This window comes from Bufo bufo, chromosome 1 (assembly GCF_905171765.1).
Source record: "Bufo bufo chromosome 1, aBufBuf1.1, whole genome shotgun sequence".
NCBI lineage: Eukaryota > Metazoa > Chordata > Amphibia > Anura > Bufonidae > Bufo > Bufo bufo.
In genome coordinates, this window is record NC_053389.1 from 759,499,376 (window position 1) to 759,522,742 (window position 23,367).

At 42.0% G+C, this 23,367-nt stretch overlaps 1 protein-coding gene across 10 annotated transcripts in view; it reads left to right on the top strand.

The window, feature by feature from the left end:
* Positions 1-23,367, top strand: part of CAMK2B (calcium/calmodulin dependent protein kinase II beta) — a 152,191-nt gene that overhangs the window by 124,600 nt on the left and 4,224 nt on the right. For 3 of the 10 annotated variants that reach the window (XM_040414591.1, XM_040414590.1, XM_040414592.1), the window contains exons 14-21: positions 1,121-1,192; positions 2,404-2,448; positions 7,010-7,058; positions 9,432-9,560; positions 11,245-11,364; positions 14,240-14,315; positions 16,579-16,673; positions 18,881-19,115. In XM_040414591.1, coding sequence (XP_040270525.1) covers positions 1,121-1,192; positions 2,404-2,448; positions 7,010-7,058; positions 9,432-9,560; positions 11,245-11,364; positions 14,240-14,315; positions 16,579-16,673; positions 18,881-19,113 — 819 coding nt within the window. In that variant the 3' untranslated portion in view covers positions 19,114-19,115. The remainder of the gene's footprint in view (positions 1-1,120; positions 1,193-2,403; positions 2,449-7,009; positions 7,059-9,431; positions 9,561-11,244; positions 11,365-14,239; positions 14,316-16,578; positions 16,674-18,880; positions 19,116-23,367) is intronic. The other 7 variants (XM_040414599.1, XM_040414595.1, XM_040414596.1 and 4 more) reach the window with 4 other exon arrangements.

The following is a 23,367-nucleotide window of genomic DNA, read 5'->3' on the forward strand; positions in this document are numbered from 1 at the left end:
TCTTTTTAGCTTTGGTATTGAATGTCACGTCTCATTGCTCTATTGATACATACATGTTTATTTTTAGGAATGCCTGGCACCTATTTTTGTTCTCATTTTGAAAAGGATGTACACTTTTATGTAGGGATGAATTCTGGTCCCTCATATGGTTTCTATTGTATACAATATTTACATTTTTTGTGGTGGCTTGAATAAAGTTTGTTATACAGGTGAAACTTGAAAAATTTGAATATTGTGCAAAAGTCCATTTATTTCAGTAATGCAAATTAAAAGGAATTGCCTTAATGCAACTTAAAATTAGAATTTTGTGAAAAGGTTCAATATTCTAGGCTCAAAGTGTCACACTCTAGTCAGCTAATTAATCCATACCCCCTGAGCAAAGGGTACCTCAAAATTGTGACTTTGGGGTTTTATAAGCTGTAAGCCGTAATCATCCAAATTATAACAAATAAAGGCTTGAAATATCTCGCTTTGCATGTAATGAGTCTATCTCAAATGTTAGTTTCCCCTTTTAAGTTGCATTACTGAAATAAATGAACGTTTGCACGATATTACAATTTTTCGAGTTTTACCTGTATTTTTAGATATTGGACGTGCAATTTGTTCTTATAGTATTGTTGATACCTTATTTCTGAAAGACAATTAACAGACAAGGGGTTTCTTTGGGAATAATTTTAAATGGCCATCAGCCAACTGTCCCAGCATGTGAGGAGAACTGGTTGTCACCACTTACACAGCTGTATATCGAGGTGAGGGAGCCTCAGTTCAATGCTCTACATTAGATGGTAACGATGCGATCTTGCCTACGATATGCCATCATGGCTGAGCAGCCTGACAGGAACACTCACCAATATGTAGTGTATGCAAGTGCCAGAGCCTCTCATTCCCCTAGGCAGCTCTGCAAGTGGAGGCAACAAACCCTGCTTACATTTTAAGACAGGTTGCTGGTGGCCATTTTTAATCTTTCCCTGAGAACCCTATACAGCAAGCATTCCTAAATCACATGGTAGATGTAAATGTATAGGCAGTCACATATACTACAGAGATAGGATAGAATATTAGTTTATTAGGACTTTTTTTTGTAGAATATAATTCTCTCTCTGTATCTCTTTCTCTCAAGCCCCAGACAAACAGTACCAAGAACACCGCTGGAGTGACCAGTCCGAAGGGCCCCATTCCTCCCGCTGCCCTGGTATGAGTACAGGGAATGGGTGGAAGAGCAATTTTGTGTATTTGTGACATTGTGGGGAATATGGAGGGGACGGTGGACAGAGGGCACATTGATAAGTCTGGTCCTCTTGTATGTGGAGAGAAGCCTTCTCGCTGTCCTTTTCTTAGGAAAGTTTGTTTTGTGTCTGTGGTTCAGAGACGTCTGTGGTCTGTCTCTGGGAGGTGTCTCTGTGGGGTCCTGGACTTCTGTTTTAATCTGTCTGTGGTTTAGAAACGTCTGTGGTCTGTCTCTGGGAGGTGTCTCTGTGGGGTCCTGGACTTCTGTTTTAATCTGTCTGTGGTTTAGAAACGTTTGTGGTCTGTCTCTGGAGTGGGACGTCTGTCATCTGTCTGTGGTTTAGATTAGAGTGTTATCTCTCTGTGGGGTAGTTAGAGGTCTGTAATTTGTCCGGTAGTCTATGCCTGTCTTTCCACTCCTCCATTTTTTCAGTCCTCCTGCCCTGACATCTCGTTTCCACTCCTTGTGTCCTTCTGGTTTGGGCTGAGTTTACATGAAGCGAATTTAGTTCCAGTTAGACAGACATCCACATAAGTAATCCCACATTGGAATACATGGATAATTGGTGGCCATGGCATAAGGTAACTGTCGGCCAAGCACCACAAGCAGCCATGTCCCCCGACCTCCCTATATACAGTGCATGCACAGCGAGAGTACAGACACTTACTGTATATCAGTGACTTATCTCCTGGCACAACATGCTCAATCATTGTTATCTCCCACATCAACCATCTTGGGACAGCCAGGTGACCACATGTAGTGTTGGCAGATCATGTGATGATGGTGACAAAATAGGGAAACTCTGTCATAATTACTAATCATAAATCTAGCTTAGTTTACATATAGCGTGTAAAAGGATATCCCCAATATTTCTATACACAAACCTGTTGGGGGTATTCATCTGAACTGGTGAATCACATTTTACATGGGACACTCGTAAGCATAACTGTGATCACAGGCAAGACAAATAATGTCAGGATCCACACGTTGTGCCCATTCAGATACCTGTTCATGGAGATTAACACTGTGATCAGACTGTAGAAAAACATGTCTACATGTAAATCCAGCCTTAACTGCCCCCCCTGCTGCTATCCTAAATTTTCCCTGCCGCCTATCCCTCCTTCCTGTTCTAGTTCTCTCCTCCTTCCCATTTCTCATTCTTTCTTCCTCTATAGGAGCCTCAAACCACAGTAATTCATAACCTGGTGGACGGGATAAAGGTATTTGCCATATCTTTACCTCTCTCTTCATATGTCATGTTTCATGCACCTCTTTACTCCAGAGGCACCAGTAGGTAGACCTCCTGTGAGAGAACAGCCCTGCTTACGGTCCCATTCCCCACTTAGATGCTATGTGGAGGCATTGTGCATTTCTGGAACCTTAGAATAAAGGCCATAAGGTAAAACTTTATATTCTGTCCTGGGTGCGGTTGATAGGTTTTCTATAGGTCTGTGATAAATCATTGATTGTAGCCTTCTGTGCTGGTGAACTGTTAGCAGAAAGAGGCACAAGACTGTCCCTAGCTAGTTTTCCTTTCAAAGGTGGAACTTGAAACTTCTGGATCTTATTGCAAAATCTGGAAATGTCCATCTACTATGCAGGTGCAACTCTGTACCCAGTATAGCAATGCCCATGCTTCCTATGAGTTCCTTGCAGTAAAGAGTCACTGATAACGTACACAAATACTGGAAAATATGCCTTCCATCACCACATATTTCTCTTCTGTCCAGGAACGATCAGAGAACATTTACAAATATGAGTGTGCCCTGATTTATCAAAATAGGTGCAGCCCATCTCAGATCATAGCCAAGGACATACTTTGGTGCAATTTATCTGATTGTGGGGTACTTACCTTGGGCTGGGTTAACATATGCGCTGTAAACTTTGGCAGTCTGGTGTATATGCTGGATTTCAGCCGGACCAAAAATACTACACACAGCATTACAGTATATGGGGATCCGGTGGTGCATTGTGGTATCTGTAACAGCGGCTGCTGTGCGCCGCTGTTCCCCTGCTTACCGCCGCGGTCCCGGGAGCCGTGTTCAGCTGTGATCTGCGGCCAGTGCTTCTCATTCACCGCTGCAGTCCTGGACTTTGTCTGTGTAGGTACTGTTGTTCTGGGATCCACTCCACAGTTTCCTCTCAGCCCTGGCCACAGCATGCTTGCTGCTTATTTCTTGCAGCACTTCCTTAAGGGCCGGCGCGCGTCACTTGCTGGGCTTTATGGGTTACGTCATGTGACCTCGCTGACCAATCCTAGCCCTCCTGTGCATATATAAGTGGCTCAGCCCCCTTCCCAGATACCTCAGTGCCAAGGTCCTTGTGTCCTGCTAAGGGTCCTGACTTGTACCTGTATGCCTGGACTCTGCTACCTGTTAGAGCCCTCCCTGCTAGCCTTGACTCTCCTGTTGCCGACCCGTTTTGCCTGTCTGACTACGCCTCTGCCTCATCCTTCGGTCCTGCACCTCTGGTACCTTTCTCAGGTACCTCCTGGTCTGCCTGGACCAGCTGCCTTGTGTGCCTATCCTCCTCAAGAGGTAGCGATCTGGTGTTCCCCTCGGGAAAGTCTATCCCCACCATCAGGGGTACTGTGAAGATCGAGGGGTTCACTTAGAAAATGCCATTAGAGCAGGTAGGACATGTGGCACAGTGGGTTCACACCCGCTGGTTCGTGACAGTATCTATGCCGAATACAGTGAACTTCGGCAGTCTGTTTCTCTTCTGGAATAAACTGCTGGAGTTCAAAGCACATATGTGAACCCAGCCTTAGGAACATTGAGAAACACTTCAATTATCTATTATATTCTATGGATATCTGAAACATAAGTCTCAATAACTGGGCCCTGAAGTGTAAGGAGAGCAAGCCACACAAGTGTGACAACCCCTCCATTCATATAGGTATAGGACTTTTAAAAAAAGCCGAGCGTGCTTGCATGGCTATTTTTTTAGAAGTCTCATATGACCTAATGCAAGGTGCCGCACAGGTATGGTAAAATGGAAAAGCATGTGACAACAATGCATATGCCACATGTTGGTCCAAATTAGATGACCTTAAACCTATCCATAAATCGTTGATGGCTGTTTCAGTGGTTGTGAGAACTTGCCATACATAACCCACCAGGGCTATGCTGGAGGCATAATATGATTCATCTTGGTTCAGTATCGTGAAAGATGGGTCTTGTATCCCATACAAGCTACAGTATTGGTCCATCTGTTAGATAATGGCTGTGTTGTCAGGTCACGTTAGGCAACTTGAAAGATCTACGGTACAGTCATGTCTGTGTAAAGCCTACAATTGGAATAGCGTTACTGAGACTTTAGTGTTTTTAATGTCTTTGGCTAGAAGATTGTATTGGAATAATAGTAAGATTTTCATACATAGTTTATAAGAACTATATGGATTTGAGAAATCTCTAATTATTATTGCGTCAAGATTTTCTTATCCCAGCGCTTACCTCTCATACTATTTGTTACTCCAGCAGAACATCCAACATCCCCTATCCTCATTTTCACTGACATCTTCCAGACAGCCTGACTCCCCCCTTATGCACTGGATTGTCAGCAAATCCTGCCATAGTTGTCAGGATCTAATTAAAAGGGTCTTCCCAGCTTATGCCTTGACCATTGTGGGAGTCTGACCACAGGAACTCCTGAGATCTTGGATCACGGGGCCACAGCGCTGGTTTTGTACTACTTCCCCGTCTAATTTTCCCAGCGCAGTGATACTACTGGGCCAGCAACTGTGCAGGGACCAACAGTGAGCAGCGCTGCTGTCTCTTCAATCTCAGGATTGGTTGAGGTCCTAGAGGTCATACTCCCACCAATCATAAAGTGATGGCATATCCTATCCCTTTAATATGTTTTGACTACTTTGTTCTGATTTTGTCTTATATCATATACCGAATTTTCGCCCAGAAAATAAGATATTTTTTTTCAGCAGACCTCAGATCAGACGCCCAATGTTAATAAGATCCCCAGTCAGATCACACCCCCAATGTTATTAAGACCCTCAATCATACCTCAAATCAGACAAAAAAAATTATCAACTCAACTCTCTGTTCCAGATGCCACCACTCATGAGATCCAGCTCTTCCTGCCACGCTTTGCTGTAGAGTGAGGTCACAGAGTACGCTGACATCCTCAAGTCATGTGCAAGTCACAGCACAGCATGCGGCACTGGCAGACGAAGACCAGGAAGCGATGAGTAGAGTGCCCACACAGGGAGCACTGCATTCACCACTCCCCAGCACTTATGTACTAGTGAGCGCTTCCATACTGCCCCCCCACATATCTTATAGGGCGAAAAATACATCTACTCTTCTCCAGTCAGATTCAATGCTTCATTTAAACTTTATGATTTTTATTTTTTTTTGGCTTTACACAAATACATTGGGGAAAGCAAGATACTGGTAAGGGGAATAATGAGGCCCATTTATTCTTAAGGACCCCTTGAATATTTGATAAAGTTACTGACCAATATACAGTATCTAAAAGACAATCACTCAAAATATTTTGGCTCCATTTCATACAGTAGCTAACCTCCACACACTTTACACGTTGGGTATATTATAGGGGTTTTCTGGGAAAATAATATTTTTTTAAAGGTGTTTTCTCGGATTTTCATGTAGGCCATCAATGAGATCAGCGTGGCCTGACTCCTGGCACCCCCGCTGACCAACTGTTTGAGATAGCTGTGGCGCTCACTAGGCATTCAGAGGCCTCTTCAAAGCTTACCAAGCACAGCGCCATCCATTTGATAGTGGCTGTGGTTAGTATCGCAGCTTAGCCCTATTCACCTGAATTATTCTGAGCTGCACCTAGGCCATGAATGTGATGTCACATGGCCTAGGAAGAGGCCTTAGCGCTCATGAAGCACTGTGGATGATCACTTAAGGTGCCGGGAGTCTGACCCCGCCGTTATCATATGAATGACCTATCTTGATGATAGGGCCATCAATCTGAAAATTATGGAAAACCTGTTTAAAAAAAAATAATGCATTACTCAGCTTATTGATCCACTGCCATTCCAATGCTCTTCAGTCCCCGCTGATCTCCACTTGTTGATCCCATCTTAAGAAATGGCTTGGATTATGTGCTCAGCCATTAGCTGGCATTCAAAGCTAGTTTCAGTGTGTTGAGCCAGTGTGGAAAGCAGGAAGGTGATAGCAGCACTGGAACGGCAACAACAGAGGATCGGTGACATGAGAAATATATTTTTTATTTTTAACCCCTGAACCTTATTTGAGTTCTATCCCTGGCAAACTCCTTAAATGTCCACAGTATATAACTGGCTTATCAATGTTAGCTAAAGAGTCTAAAGACATGACACTCTACTATGCAGTTAACTTTTATTGCCATTGAACTGTAGCTAATTTTTGTCCATAACTTGGTGTTGGTTGAAGTTCCACCAGCTTCTCCTGGTAGTCAAGAACATTCTATGATAGAGAATCTATCTCTGGATAAATATGGAGTTTTCATTATATCACAATTCTCAGCCAGGTCTTGAATATTAAAGCAATGCATTTGTGGATTTTATGCTCAGTACTATAGTGTTTGTCATGGCGATTTAAGAGGGTATTTTTGTGTTGTTTTCTGGTGGATAAGTTGACATCAGACTACAAAAGCCAAATGATAATTTGCATGTAACTACATGAACTTATGATATGATTTTCCTACAGATGATGTCTCTAACCATAGTGATTTTCTCTATCTCTAACCACATTGGTTTCCACCCTCACATCTTCCCAAACTCTCCACCATTTTGTTTTGTCCCTCACACAGGAATCCTCAGACAGTACACATACCAACCCAGAGGACGAAGAAATGAAAGGTACAGTAGTTCTACTCGACAACAAAAATCTCATCTCTGTTCCTCCTCAGCACCTACAACGTTTCTAGTGGACTGACCATCTGGTTGATCAATAAGTCTATCCAAACCCTATGAACACCTCACCCTCCTTTCTTACAACCATGTCATGTGTCACACCATATAACAACAAAAATGGCTCCTAAATCCAACATGGACTCAGACTTGCCAAACATATGGACACGTACACAGTACAATTACCATGTAACTTATTTTTATTCGCGCCAATTTAGTCCTACAGTATTCTGTTGTTCTTTATGCTGTTCCTGTATGTAGTTTATATGTTTGTTTGTTCACTAATTCATTCACTCATGGTATAATTTCCAGCTTTTTTTAAATGTTTATCTGTCCATTTATGTTTTTTCTACCAATACCAATACAATCACAAATAAAATAGTCAACTATAGACTATGCAGCCAGCTGTAGACAGGTGAAGGAGTTTTTGGAGTTTTTCTTGGAGGGGGAGGGGTGTTATAAGATTCCCATAGAAAATTAATTGATAAATAAAACAGATATAATGCCATTAATACACAGGACATCCTCTGCCCTTTAGGCCTCATGCACACGACCGTTGCATTTTTTGCGGTCCGCAAAAAACGGAAGCCGTCCGTGTGCATAACGCAATTTGCAGAACGGGACGGGCGGCCCATTGTAGAAATGCCTATTCTTGTCTGCAAAACGGACAAGAATAGGACATGTTATATTTTTTTTTTGCGGGGCTACGGAACGGAGCAACGGATGCGGACAGCAGACTGAATGCTGTCCGCATCTTTTGAGGCCCTATTGAAGTGAATGGGTCCGCACCCGAGCCGCAAAAACTGCGGCTCGGATGCGCACCAAAACGGCCGTGTGCCTGAGGCCTTAGAGTATGTTCACACAGTTGTATTAGCACACTGAAAATTTAGGTATATGCCCCAATCAGCATAAAAATTTCACACTTTATTGATGTTTTTTAATGCATTTGTGTGTGGAGGATGTGGTTTTTAGGCCTTCCACTATGGGGATTTCCACTCAGAATCTGCACTTAGAATGAATGATACATAATTTTTTCCATGATGCGGGTTATCAATCAACACAGAATAAAACCCTCCTTATGAACAACATTTTCTTATTAAAAACAATAGCAGGCAGATTGGGGTGGATTCCAAGTGGCTTTTGGTGTGGAAAATTCACCAAAATCAACATGAAAAATCTGCCATGTGAACATGGCCTTAATACAAATTGAAAGCTGCTCTCGATGCTTTAAAGCCACACTGCTTTCAATGGTAAAAACCCTAAAAATCCTAGATGATTCCAGATTAAAATGTACAGTAATTGGAAAATCTAAAAAAGTTGTAGTAGAACTAGTAGTGAGACCAACAAAATATTCTGTAGTTCTCCCACCGCATAAAAAAATCTGTAATTTTTAGTGCTCAGAAACAATAGTTATGTCTAACATCTATAATAATCAAAAAACTTCTTTCAATCTTGGAATTTTTAAAGGGGATGCCCCCCTGTGAACAATCCCTTTATGTTAGAAGGAACCCCTGTAACGTTAAGTTGATCATATGGTGTCCAGCTGCAGGAACCCCAGTGATTAGCGGTACTTACGTGGAAGATTAAAGGGGTTATCCAATCCCAATAATACCTAGGCCCCTCCTACTGGGCATACTTACCCCGCGTCACTTCTGATGCCCGCACGGCCGCCGCATCTCGCCATCAGATGGGAACATGCGGTGACGAGGCAGCCAATAGCAGGCCGCGACGGGAACAAGCCTCCCTAGCATCGTGGGTGATGCTACGTAGGCTCGTTCCCATCGCGGCCTGCTATTGGCTGCCCCCCCAATGTTTTGATCCACCTGACGGGGAGATGCACCGGTGGCCATGTGGGCTTCAGAAGTGACGCGGGTGCCACAGTTCCTATTAAAATCTATCAGTCTGTGTAATGCATGGACATGGAGAGTCCTCCAGAGCAAGAGGTGGAACTAATCTCCACTGTAATAAATTAAGGTCTTGAAAGGGGAACAACCCTTAACAAACGTAATATTCCCTAATAGGGCATTTGAAAAATTTAAATTAGGATAACTTTATTTATTTGACAGGACAAAAGATAATATTCCCTTTTAGACATTATAGCTTATTATTTCATCCACACTTCGTGCAGCCATTTTTCCACACCCAGTTCTCTTGAGCTCTTTCCCACCATTATCGCTCTCCTATCTGGTGACATTCTTCTGAGTCTTTGTTATTATTGATGCCTTTTTCCTCATCAGTCGCTGCACTTACTCCTTCTCCATGTCCCTTTTGAATGTATGCATTCTTTGGCTTCAACACTTCTTCTCTCCCGGTTCTCTCTAGTGCTGAAGTTTTCAGACATTTTAAGCTCAGTGAGGCGGGGCTCGGGAGCCCTGGAGGCTGAGGGACCCCAAGCAGCGGTCGCTCAGCAGCCCCTCTCCCCATCCTTTCCCCATTCACCTCTTGCACAGCGTAAGTAATAGGATGGGGATATAGGAGAACCTTCAAGGGGTTGTCCTGGATCTTTATAATGATGGCCCGTTCTAAAATATCTGATTGGCGTTCTGCAGTAGCTCGGGTGCAGGAACTACACGGCGCCATTCAATGTGTAGTGGATGAAGTTGGTTACTGCAGCATTGCTCTCATTCACTTCAATGGGAGCAGCATTGTAGTTACCACCTCTGTATGGTCCTGGAGCCCGAGCTAATGCCAAACAGCTGATTGTCGGAGTTGTGGGGTCTTGGACCTTCGCCAATCAGATATTGGTGGCCTGTCCTAAGAACAGTCCATCAGTATAAAAAATCCCAGACAACCCTTTTAAAAATGTGCATGAAAAACTATTTATTCGACAGCATACAACGCTGTAATCTTTCAAATAAATTCTACGTTTCGATGCTGCCTTGGATCTTTTGGGACATTATTTGCAGTGTTTTTGAATATGTAATGTAATTTCTAAATGAGTAGAGACATATATGTAACGCTATGGTGTGCTTGGACAATACTCTGTAATTGGAATATCTGAATAGTGTTAATAGTTGTCAATGGGCAGGGAATTAAGTGTAGATTAATTAAAGCCCCCCTCGTGTTCCTGTCACTGTGATGTGTGTGGGGGCTTGGCACTGCCAATACTAACTTTCTGGGGGGGGGGGGGGGGTGAAGACTGGCATCGTCCTTGCCTGTTTGTGATGAGATGTTTGTGTTTTTTGTCACTCACATTGCTGCTGTGTCTCTGCTCTTTCTGTGTTGATATGTTTTCTTTTTTCCCTTTAATTTGGTTGTTTCCCTACTGCTCCGACCCCTCCAAATCCTTTGATTTTTGCTCTCCCTCTCTCTCTATCTCCTGTCTATATTTCTATCGCTCTTTAATCTCTATTCTCCCGTGTATTCTGGCCTTCTGCATTTCTCTATCTTGGGCTCGCTACTTATCTCTATTTCTTGTCCCTTTTCCTCTTTTCTGTATATCACCGGTCTGCCAATTTCTCTTCATTTTTTGCATATCTTATGTATACAACCTTTCCACTGTCTATGGCTTTTTTGCTTATGGTGTCTTTTATCGCTCCATTTCGGTCTTTGTCTTGTCTTTCTACCTTTATCTCTACTGTTCTGTCTCTGCTCACCTATCTGACTACATCTACTTTGTATTTTACTGTTTTACTACTGCTATCCCTTCTGTTTCTGTCCCATACCAAATGACCTCTGCTTCTGTCTTTCTATGACTCTGTTCCCCTGCCTCCTCTTCTGTATCATCTTTAAACTCTATTCCCTAACTCATCTATCTCATCACCGCTTCTGCTTTATTCTCTTTTCTACATTCCCTTTATATCTGTTTTGATAATACTTTGTATACTTCACACTACACTACTTTTTCCACCACCTCTTTGTCCTCATATGTCTACTGTACTTCTGTCTCTGCTTCATCTCTGCTTTGCTATCTCTCTTGTATCATCTTCTCTGTCTGCTTTACCAACTGTGTTACTGTTTTACTGCTACTGTTTCTGTCCTTGTTTTCTACCTCTGTCTCTGCTGATCTGTCACTGGTTCTCTGCCTGTAAACCTCTGTTTCTGTCTCTCGTCTTTCTACCTCTGTCTCTACTTCTGTCTCTTGTCTTGGGTTCTATCCCTTTCCCTGGTACCTGTCTCTTTGTCCCCTTCCCAGCTGCTAGATTTACAGATATATTTAACACAGTCAGACGAGGCTCAGAAGCAGAGGGGGTGCAGTATTCCAACACGCAGCATCGGCTCTCCCAGCCCCACCTAAACTCTCCGTTTGTACAGCGTAAGTAGAACTCGCGCATACAAACGCATCTCACATGGGCTCCCACCGCCTTCTAACTATGGACCTTTTGCTTATCCATTGACTTCCTACTTACCACATCTTCACCTCTGCTTAATAACCATTCCCTTCAGATGCATGTCTGTCATCTTCTAGGCAAAATGTTTCATCATAAATTTCAATGTTTATTGACTTCCAGGTTAACTCATTGAATTCATTGGGTTTTCAATCTGTAACATCCTCAACTTTTGTCTTTAACACCCTTCTCGTTGTAAATTTCCGTTTTCCCTGTTGATCTAGTATTCATGTTCCATATTTTAAAAATTATTATGTCTTGAATTGTTCTTCTTAGGGTTTGGGCACAAGCCCCAATGCATATGTGTCAAATTATTGATCCAACACCCCAGTCCTTGTGCTGAAAGCATATCTGGATGGACATTACATACAGCCCTAACACACAAACAGAAGAATACAGCACCGCATAACTATTACATGCAGTGATGTCTCCTCTGATGTAGACATTCTCTTTCCTCATCTTCTCCATTTAGCCCAGACAACACATGATGACTTCTTTCAGCCGTGCCTCGTCTCTACAGAGTTTGTCACAGACATCTTAGATTCCTCACTTTTCTATTATCTTCCTCCTCCCTAGCAGTGTTATCCTGCTGCTACCCTCAGTACTGTGCTCACTGTGATCTCCAATGCCCCCAAATACTATAATTACGAAACAAGTGCCATACAGATAGTTCCCAAAAGTCTCACCAATGATAATTCTCTCCCAGAGTCCCCTCAGTAGTAATAGTGCCCCCATTAGTAATAAGGACCCCTTGTACAGCCATCAGTAATGCCCCCTATAGTGCCCGCAGTGATTATAATGGCCCAGTAGATATAATGCCTCCTGTAGTGCTTCCCGACCACCTGCACCATTCTACTGCCTCATAGACTTCAGGCCTAGTGGCCTATGAGAGTGAATGGCAGGGCAGGGAGCCTGAGGACGCCGATACAGTGGTATGGTCAGCGGCCACAACTTTCGGGGCCCTGGACAAAACAAGCCTCGAATGTTTTAACCTAGCAACACACTTGCTTCTTAGTATTACACACAAAACATAACACCTTTTTAATACAATGGAAAAATCTATGTCTGTCCAAATCACCAAGACCTTCACTCTTCTTCTGCACACTCTAACCAGAATGGTCGTCTTGTCACTATCTTATTTTTTTCTCTTCTTATGATGACTTTTAACTGGCCTATATCCTTTTCCATTTCTTACAATCCCTGTCTGACCCACTTACAACATGTTCTATGCTCCTATTAATCATGTATCTTCTCATTATGTCACTCTTCATATCTCCTCTCCTTCTGAGGGATGTTCTATTCCTGTAGACACTTGTACTTATTTATACCAGTTGCCTATTTTCTGCTCATTATTTTCTTCTCCTTTGTATCTCCTGTCTATCTCCATGCTCCATGATTTCTTTTTTATAGGTTTTCTCTTATCTTTTATTTTTCACATTTAATTAAATTCTCGATTTTGTTTACTGTCTTGAAAAACTTTCCTTACAATTACTAGCTATGGTTTGTCATCCAATATGGCACCTATTAGGGCATATGGACCTCACATACGAGGATCTCCACTTGGGACCCTCATCAGTTATCCAGTGTGGAGGGTATTAACAAAGAGCAGCTCTGATAATAAAAAAACATTCAATTGAATGACTGGCATAAAGCCCTACATTTCCCTTGAAGCCATTACAATATGGCTGGCTGCACCTTAGACCCAGCCATAATTTTTGAGAGGGTTTTCTGGCGCCTGGCTCAGGGTGATCAGTTTATTGTCTTCAATCTGAAAAAGTTTTTTTTTTCAGAACACAACCCTTTAAAATTGACTACCAACATTTAAATATACTTTAAAATTAAACTAATTAGTAATTTGAGCTAATTTGATAGTGAGATATTTAGCATATTTCATGGCCTGAAGGGGGGAGTGCATGACAAAGGGATTAAACTATCACTAACCACAACACACATAATTTTGCCTGGAGTGATATAATATCTGTACTATTGCGTAAATATGGTCCATTAAAGGGGTATTCCCATCACATACAATGGGGGTATATCGCTAAGATATGCCCTCATTGTCTAATAGGTGCAGGTCCCACCTCTGGGACCCGCACCTACAACGAGAACTGAGCGGGGAGAGCTGTGGCTGGAGGACCCCGGTTTTCCCGGGGTCTGTCCACCACCAAGTGCTGCTCCCATAGACGTGAATGGAGAGCGCACTACGCACGGGCGGCCCCTGCTCCCATTCATTTCTATGAGGCAGACAGAAATAGCCGAGCCAGTGCCCCATAGAAATGAATGGAGGGCGGCTGCGCATGCGCAGTGCGCTCTCCATTCATTTCCCCGCTCCGTTCTCATTGTAGGTGCGGGTCCCAGAGGTGGGACCCGCACCTATCAGACAATGGGGGCATATCCTAGCGATATGCCCCCATTGTGTGAGATGGTAAAACCCCTTTAAATCAGGTTTTGCTTTTTAAAGAATTAAGATGGCCATACAGACAGTTATCTCCCGACCATACATATGGCCAGCTAATAGGCTATATTCACCTTGACTATTCAGTTTCTTTGACCTTCCGGTAATCCCAGCTGCATTCTTACTTCTGAGCATTTTATGTTTTTATTGCATTGTGTTTGATTTCTCTCTTTAAAAATCCATTCTAACTTTCCCTATTAACCACCATCACCATCATCGTGGCATTGTTTGTCTTTCTGTTGACCATGTGTGTGTCTTCTTCTGTTTTCTCTCTCTCTCTCTCTCTCTCTCTCTCTCTCTCTCTCTCTCTGTCTCTCCATTTAAAGGCTATTTTGTTTTTCCAGCTCGAAAACAGGAGATCATTAAAATCACAGAGCAGCTGATTGAGGCGGTGAACAATGGAGACTTTGAGGCATATGCGTGAGTTACTCATGGCAATACCCACAGCCCACTGCATAGGGGGAAGGAAGGTTACTTAATGACATATTTAGTATACATATTTAAATGCTTAAAGGAGTTATCCCATGATTAATGTAAAAACTTTTAAACAAAGTTAGAACCAGCACTGTACCTCACATGGATCCAGACATCTCCCCATTCATTACTTCAATTGCTCTACTAGATTTTTATCAGGTTGGCCGCTCCAGGGGAGTGTTCCTTCTAAGGCCTCTTGCACGCGAACTTGCCGTGTTTTGCAGTCCGCAAATTGCGGATCCGCAAAACACGGATATGCAATTTGCGGAACAAAACAGACGGCCCATTATAGAAATGCCTATTCTTGTCTGCAAAACGGACAAGAATAGGACATGATCTATAATTTTTGCGGGGCCACGGAACGGAGCAACAGATGAGGACAGCACACGGAGCGCTGTCCGCATTTTTTGCGGCCCCATTGAAGTGAATGGGTCTGCACCTGAGCCCCACAAAATGCGGCTCGGATGCGCAACCAAACTACGGTCGTGTGCAAGAGGCCTAAAGGAGTATGTCTTTTCTGCTGTAGCTCTCTCCCTATCACAGCTCAGAGGCCGTCTTTTCTGCTGCAGCTCTCTCCCTATCACAGCTCAGAGGCCGTCTTTTCTGCTGCAGCTCTCTCCCTATCACAGCTCAGAGGCCGTCTTTTCTGCTGCAGCTCTCTCCCTATCACAGCTCAGAGGCCGTCTTTTCTGCTGCAGCTCTCTCCCTATCACAGCTCAGAGGCCGTCTTTTCTGCTGCAGCTCTCTCCCTATCACAGCTCAGAGGCCGTCTTTTCTGCTGCAGCTCTCTCCCTATCACAGCTCAGAGGCCGTCTTTTCTGCTGCAGCTCTCTCCCTATCACAGCTCAGAGGCCGTCTTTTCTGCTGCAGCTCTCTCCCTATCACAGCTCAGAGGCCGTCTTTTCTGCTGCAGCTCTCTCCCTATCACAGCTCAGAGGCCGTCTTTTCTGCTGCAGCTCTCACCCTCTAAAGCCTCATTCACACGTCCGTGTCCGTACTTAAATCCGTGAAAAGCTGGTCAGTGATGTCTCCGTGAAGATGTCTGTGATGGGTCCGTGTGTCATCTGTGTTTCACTGACACTGAACAGCTGAGAAATAATTTTCAAAGCATCTCTTCCTGATGATCTGTGGAACACTGATGTGTGAATGAGGCTTAACTGTCACAGCTTCTAACAGAAGGTAAAGCTGATGGCAGTTGGGATGGAACTGAGCATGTGCGACCACCTCAATGTGAGGGACAGAAAAGTAAGAAGAGGAACAAACTACAGGTGGCGCTATACAGATACATTTAATTGAACAACTCAGTGGCAATACTACATTTTTAATTACAGGCAATTAAAAAAGTATTCAGATTTAGATGCTGGATTGGAAAATGTAGAATATTTTTCATGAGACAACCCCTTTAAAGTAGACTGATCAACTTAATATGCTGCCATATGTAAGTGCAGTATGTCATAACTGCAGACATGTACTACTAGTCTATCAGTAGTAATAAGTCAGAGCAACTGAACTTGTATTTTTTTTTTTTCTTGAAACCTTTGCTAGTCATCCAGCTGGCTTTCTTCGGCATTAAAATCACAGACATGTGCTATCAGTAGCCAAAATGGCACAAAAAAATAAGGGGAGTGCTGAAAGAATGCATTGGACTCGAGAATATGAGTCCACCCCACAGGCCAGTGAATATGAGACTGCTGTTTATATGTGCATTGGTGTCATTAAAGTCAGTGGAGGGTGAAGCAGATCCACAGTGACTAGGCGTGATCTCTTTTCCTTTCATTGGAAAAGCCGATTGAAAGCTATTGTCCAGTGGTGTACATAGAGAAGTAAGGGCCCCATAGCAAGGATCAAACCAGGCCCCCCACACAGGACAGAAGGGTTTGACCCATGGCCAATTTTCCAACTGCCTCATTTGCTTTAAGTTGTTCCTTTAGAGGTTGGAGTCCTGACCAAGTTTTCACCTCCAGTAGAAGAGGAGATGATCCCAACTAAGACTGGGCCCCTCTTGCCCTGGGCCCCATAGAAGTCGCATGGTCTGCCAGTATGGTAGTTACGCCCCTGCTATTGTCTATAGAGATCCCATGTACGGGTTGTGTACACTTCATCTTTTCTGCATGTTATCTTTAATTCAAGACTATATCAGGTTAATACAGTAAGATAATGCCTTCAGCTTGCACCATAATGAGACTTCTCACTTAACTTTTACTTTTAGGAAGATTTGTGATCCAGGACTGACCACGTTTGAGCCAGAAGCTCTGGGTAACCTTGTGGAAGGAATAGACTTTCACCGATTTTACTTTGAGAACTGTAAGAACTGACATATTAAAATCATTCGATAATCTACTTTCACATCTGCATTTTTTGCTGGATGCGGCAGGGATCAGCAAAAACGCTTCTGTTCTTATAATACAATCATCTGCATCCATTATGAACGGATCCAGTTGTATTATGTCTAAAATAGCCATGACGGATCCACCACTAAAACCATTGTAAGTCAATGGGCACAGGTTCTGAGAAAACGGATCCGGCATGGGAATGCAACCAAAAGGAACGGAATGCATTCTGGTGCGCTCCTTTCCATTCGGTTCAGTTTTGCCCCCATTGACAATGAATGGGGACAAAACGGAAGAGTTTTCCTTCGGAATTGAGATCCTTTGACGGATCTCAATACTAGAAAGGAAAAACGCTGAGGAGAAAGTAGTCTTATATGGGAAATTGTCTGTCTTGTGTGTGTCCATTTTTGTTACAAGAGTCCATCAGAAACTTGAATTCTCCTGTAGCTCCCACACAGCGATGAAGGAGTTCACAGTTTCCACTGAAATCAATGGTCAGGCAGACCATAGAGCGAGATACACTGGCTAGTATATGAGCTGACCCCACTCCATTAACCCACAACAAAAGTGGGGTTTAGAAACTGGAAAACCATTGCCAGTATCAATTTGGAATGTGGAACCATATGAAATGCATTCATACTGTGGGTCCTCCAGACAGAGGCCCTCATTGGAGTCACTCTCAGCTCCAGCTAATTGATGGAGACTCAAATGAGGGACTCCTCTTAATTAACTGATGATGCCCTCATGGGGTCGACAGTGTTTGTAGACACCAGTTAGGGTCCTGAAGGCAGGATTCCACGTATATTAAAGGGGTTGTCCAGGCTTTTACTATTGATGACCTAACCTCAGGATAGATCATCAATATCAGATCGGCAGGGGTCCTACACCCGGCCCCCCCGCCAATCAGCTGTATGAGGAGACAGTGCGCACGTGCCATCTGCTTTCTCTCTTCCTGTCCTCTGCTGCGGTTTATGGTCTTTGCCATATACAGCAGCGGTGAACAGGAAGATAGAAGGGAGACCGCACGTGCACACTGCATGCGCCGTCTCCTCAAACAGCTGATCGGTGGGGGTGCCGGGTGTAGGACCCCTGCTGATCTGATAACTATGATCTATCCTGAGGATAGATCATCAATAGTAAAAGCCCAGACAACCCTTTTAACTCAGAATTCACCTCCCAGACAACCCCTTTAAACAGGAATAGATTTGGCATTTCTGGGGTCCTAAGCAAAGTTATGTGTGGAGTCCCTCCCCCTTGCAACACTAAGCTCCACCCTGTTGTACCACTAAACTCCACCCCATCGCACTGCTAAGTCCTACTCTCAGCAGTACAGCCTGGGCACTTAGACTACTGCTGTACAGCTGGAAATGGCCCCCAGTGCTGCTGACCCAGTCCTTTTTTTTTTTTTCTTCAGCTATCCGCTTGTGGCCAGGAGGGGGGCACTCTGATCGCTCGGGCCCCGATCATTTGCTTGTGGTTTGTGTAGTTGTAAAGCCCGTCCCTGCCCCATATGGTGTTTTCTCAGGTGCTTTATATTTAAGGGGGTTATGCAGCCTGTTTATATTAATGATCTATCCTCAGGATAGGTCATAACTATCTATTCAGCGGGGGTCCGACACCTGGCAGCCCCGCCAATCAACTGCTTCGTCCACTTCATGTCGTCTCCTACACAACGGTCTGTGTAATGAAGAGAAAGTAGCACTCGCATGGAGAGCTGCCCCTCTTCAAACAGCTGATCGCCGGGGGAGCCAGGTGTCTGACCCCCACCAATCTGATATTGGTGACTTATCCTGAGGGCCTATTCTGCACAACCCCTTTAAGATATTCTTCTCTAAAAGCAATGCTAGAGAAGAATACCGTGGTGGAACATGCCATGGTGGAATAAAAAACCTTGTATGATACCACATGAAGTTGGAGGAGGCATCTGGTGGCCCCATATAGCTCTATAGATGACAAAAAGAAGCCGTAATACGGTGGCATGCACAAGGTCTAAATCTCACAGTAAAACATTTTCAGCATACTCCAAAATGTATGCTGCCACCACTTTCTAAGTTCATGAACGACGAGTACCCTACTCCGTGATGTCGTCTTCCAAAGTAATGTCCTGCCTGCCAGGCGCATGGAAAATATAAGAATCCTTTATAATCTATTCTGTTTTTCCCTTGTCTTTGCCGTATTTAGTGCTGTCCAAGAACAACAAGCCAATCCATACGACCATCCTGAATCCTCACGTTCATGTGGTAGGAGAGGACGCTGCCTGTATCGCCTACATACGCCTGACACAATACATTGATACACAGGGTCGACCTCGTACCAGTCAATCTGAAGAGACCCGCGTTTGGCATCGTCGTGATGGAAAGTGGCAGAACGTCCACTTCCACTGCTCAGGGGCCCCTGTGGCTCCCCTCCAGTGACAGTAAGATTCTGCATGGAATTACAGTTAAAAAATAGCTTACTACTATAATATTCTATGGTTCGTATTTCGTAAAACAATCGCACCGCCGTGTCAGAGACATTGCCAGTCTATGGGTTATTGCTTGGTAATCTTATAATAAATAGCTCAGCGGTTGGCATGCTTCCTGCCCATAAAACAGCATTCATTTTATCTCTGCAGGAAAAGCATTTGCACTTCCCTCCCTTATGTACCGAGAAATAATTCATGGCCTGTGTTTGCAGAATGATATATGGAATATAAAGACAATTTATGAAGCTGCTTTTTTATTATAGTGCAACAGAGTTGTGTAGACATTTACTGCTTCTATAGCCGGGCTGAAATTTATGTATTTTTATTGAAACTGAAGCGATTTGAAATATAAAGGCTTAAACCTTATGCGGCCTGCAGAGGATTTTATTCATTTATAGTCATCCTTATTAACTTTACAATATTTTAAGTCTTTTTTTTTAATTTTTATATATTATGATTAGAGATGAGCGAAGTTCACTAAAGTTCGATTCGGCTGCTTCACAGAATATTACATAAAAATTCACTTTGTGACGAATTACTTCGTCATAAAGCTCATTTCTTTGTAAATAGTAGGTGCAATGACAGATGCCACGTTCGTCCCTGATCACAGCATCTGAGATCCATATAAAAAAGTATTTTAGTGTTTTCTAATTTTAAAAAAAATGTAATCGTACTTACCACATCCATTTGGTGACGTCATATGTCACTGTGCACGAGATTTCACATATGTCACTGTGCACGAGGGCATGAAATAACTATTCTAGAGCATCTTCTCTTAGAACTGAAACTGAAGTGTTACCATTATTTTATTTAAAGGGATCATCCCATGATTAATGTAAAGAATGAAAATCAGCAGAAGAATTAACACTTAATTTAGAAACCATATTTAATTTAGCTGCTGAAATAAAATCCTTCCCAAAAGAAATGTTAACAGCTACAATCATAACCCTACCCAAAGCAGGAAAAGAACCTACTACACCATCTAACTTTCGCCCAATTTGTCTATTAAACACGGACATTAAAATACAGAACAGACCAAAAGTTTGGACACACCTTCTCATTCAAAGAGTTTTCTTTATTTTCATGACTATAAAGGCATCAAAACTATGAATTAACACATGTGGAATTATATACATAACAAACAAGTGTGAAACAACTGAAAATATGTAATATTCTAGATTCTTCAAAGTAGCCACCTTTTGCTTTGATTACTGCTTTGCACACTCTTGGCATTCTCTTGATGAGCTTCAAGAGGTAGTCCCCTGAAATGGTCTTCCAACAGTCTTGAAGGAGTTCCCAGAGATGCTTAGCACTTGTTGGCCCTTTTGCCTTCACTCTGCGGTCAAGCTCACCCCAAACCATTTCAATCGGGTTCAGGTCCGGTGACTGTGGATGCCAGGTCATCTGGTGCAGCACCCCATCACTCTCCTTCATGGTCAAGTAGCCCTTACTTTCAAAGTTTTCCCAATTTTTTGGCTGACTGACTGAACTTCATTTCTTAAAGTAATGATGGCCACTCGTTTTTCTTTACTTAGCTGCTTTTTTCTTGCCATAATACAAATTCTAACAGTCTATTCAGTAGGACTATCAGCTGTGTATCCATCTGACTTCTCCTCAACGCAACTGATGGTCCCAACCCCATTTATAAGGCAAGAAATCCCACTTATTAAACCTGACAGGGCACACCTGTGAAGTGAAAACCATTTCAGGGGACTACCTCTTGAAGCTCATCAAGAGAATGCCAAGAGTGTGCAAAGCAGTAATCAAAGCAAAAGGTGGCTACTTTGAAGAACCTAGAATATGACATATTTCCAGTTGTTTCACACTTGTTTGTTATGTATATAATTCCACATGTGTTAATTCATAGTTTTGATGCCTTCAGTGGGAATCTACAATTTTCATAGTCATGAAAATAAAGAAAACTCTTTGAATGAGAAGGTGTGTCCAAACTTTTGGTCTGTACTGTATATGCAAAAATTATAGCAAATAGCTTGCTTAATATTCTTCCTTTGATAATAAACCAAGACCAAGTAGGTTTTATTAAAGGAAGACAAACCTTTGACGCCACACGTAGAATAATAAACCTCATACAACATTGAAAAACACTAAATATCCCTTCCTTCTTCCTATCATTAGACGCTGAAAAAGCATTCGACAGGATACACTGGGGCTATCTAGAATCTGTATTACACAAATTTGGATGAATTGACCACATAAATTCCACCATTATGGCACAATCCCTCAGGAAAAGTCTATTCCTCCGGTTATCTTTCAGAATCTTTCAATATTAGCAACGGAACAAGACAAGGATGCCCCCTCTCTCCTTTTAATTTTTGCATTACTAATGGAACTCCTAGCAGAAACAATTCGTATAAACTCACAAATAATAGGTATTAAAATAGGCACAAGAGAACACAAAATTACATTATAGGCTGACGACATAATATTAACACAAAAAAATCCCAATATTTCACTTAATACACTACAAACCACTCTATCCAATTTTAATATGATTTCATATTACAAAATAAATGAAAATAAATCACAAATATTAAACATAAACATTTCTCAAAAAACACAATTGGAAATACTGGGGGGCAAACTCTGAAACTGAAAAAAGACACTGAGTTTAGATAGAAGAAAATTGTTTGAAATTAGACCCCATCAGTATACTCAAAACAACTAAACCACAAAGAAAGGAACAACACAAATCCACTTTAAGTATAAAGGCCACACAAACTACTTGGGAAAATACTATTAATAAATACCCCATATCTAATAAAATGAACTACCAATTAAATATATCAAAACAATTTGTCCAGATATCAACCTTTCTAACTGGGAAAAAAAAATGAATAAAAAGAATTAAAGACTTAGCCGACCCAAATAACCAACACAAATTACACTCATTCACCCATTTAGCTTCCCAATATCAGTTACCTATAACAGATTTCTACAAATATTTAAAAATCAGACATTCCTTTTCCCAAATCCAGATCAACGACCCAATTTTTCCTAAATCTGCATTTACATTCTTTTCTACTCAAAATCCTATAAAGAAAGGTATTTCTAACTTCTATGCTGATATTAACAATAGTGAAGATAAGTTAAAAAATAAATATCTACTACAATGGGAAAGAGACCTAGGAACAACCTATTCTCCCGAAAATTGGAGATCTGCGTTCAACTGGACTAATGAAATATTCAAAGGAATGCACCACTGTGAACTCTCATGAAAAATACTTCTGAGATTGCACCTAACACCGGTAAAACTAAACCATATGGATCTCTACTACTCTGATCTATGCTGGAAAAATTGTGGAGCCCAAGGAACCTATCTACATCTATGGTGGACATGTCCAAAAATTCGGACTTTTTGGAAAATGGTATGTGAAAAGCTAAACAGAATGCTACATACAAATATTCAACCATCTCCAGGCTTTGCCTTATGTTTCCTACCAAATCAACCTATCCCACGACATACTAAAACAGTGGGATCCCATATAATACTAGCCGCAAGAAGCCTCCTAGCACAAAAATGGAAACGCCCAGAAATTCCTACCATCACAGATGTATGGACATCGATCTCGCATGCATACAACATGGAAGTTAAAGACGCAACATATTCACTATCGTTGAGTAAAATAAAAAAATATTGGTCTCTATGGAACCCGAACTACCTAAACAACATACCAAACTGATTCTCTGTCTAATTATAGATAAGTTTTAAAACTAAAGATAACATTATTTACCTGTTATATCTATACTATAAAAAATAACTAATCCTTCTATATACAAAACACACAGATGTGTGAGTATATGTATATACGCAAATCTTTTTAAAAATAGAAGATTCATATTGTATTTGTATATATGTATGGTATTGCAAATGTGTGTATAGTATATATGCATGTGTGTATATACATTTGATATGTGATCATATGTATGATCACGATGACATATCATGTGTATATATAGGCATGAACACATACGCATATATATAAATATATTTATATAATTTATATAATTATATAAAAATATATAGATGCATGTGTAAGTAGAGGTAGACACACACTCAAAATGCTACATAGTTATGATAATTAATGTTTAAGTACGTTTATTTTACATTTATATGTATATTTATATATTTAAAACCAATTTCACTAAAATATCGGCATGTCCAACCCCTTTTATTATCTATTCA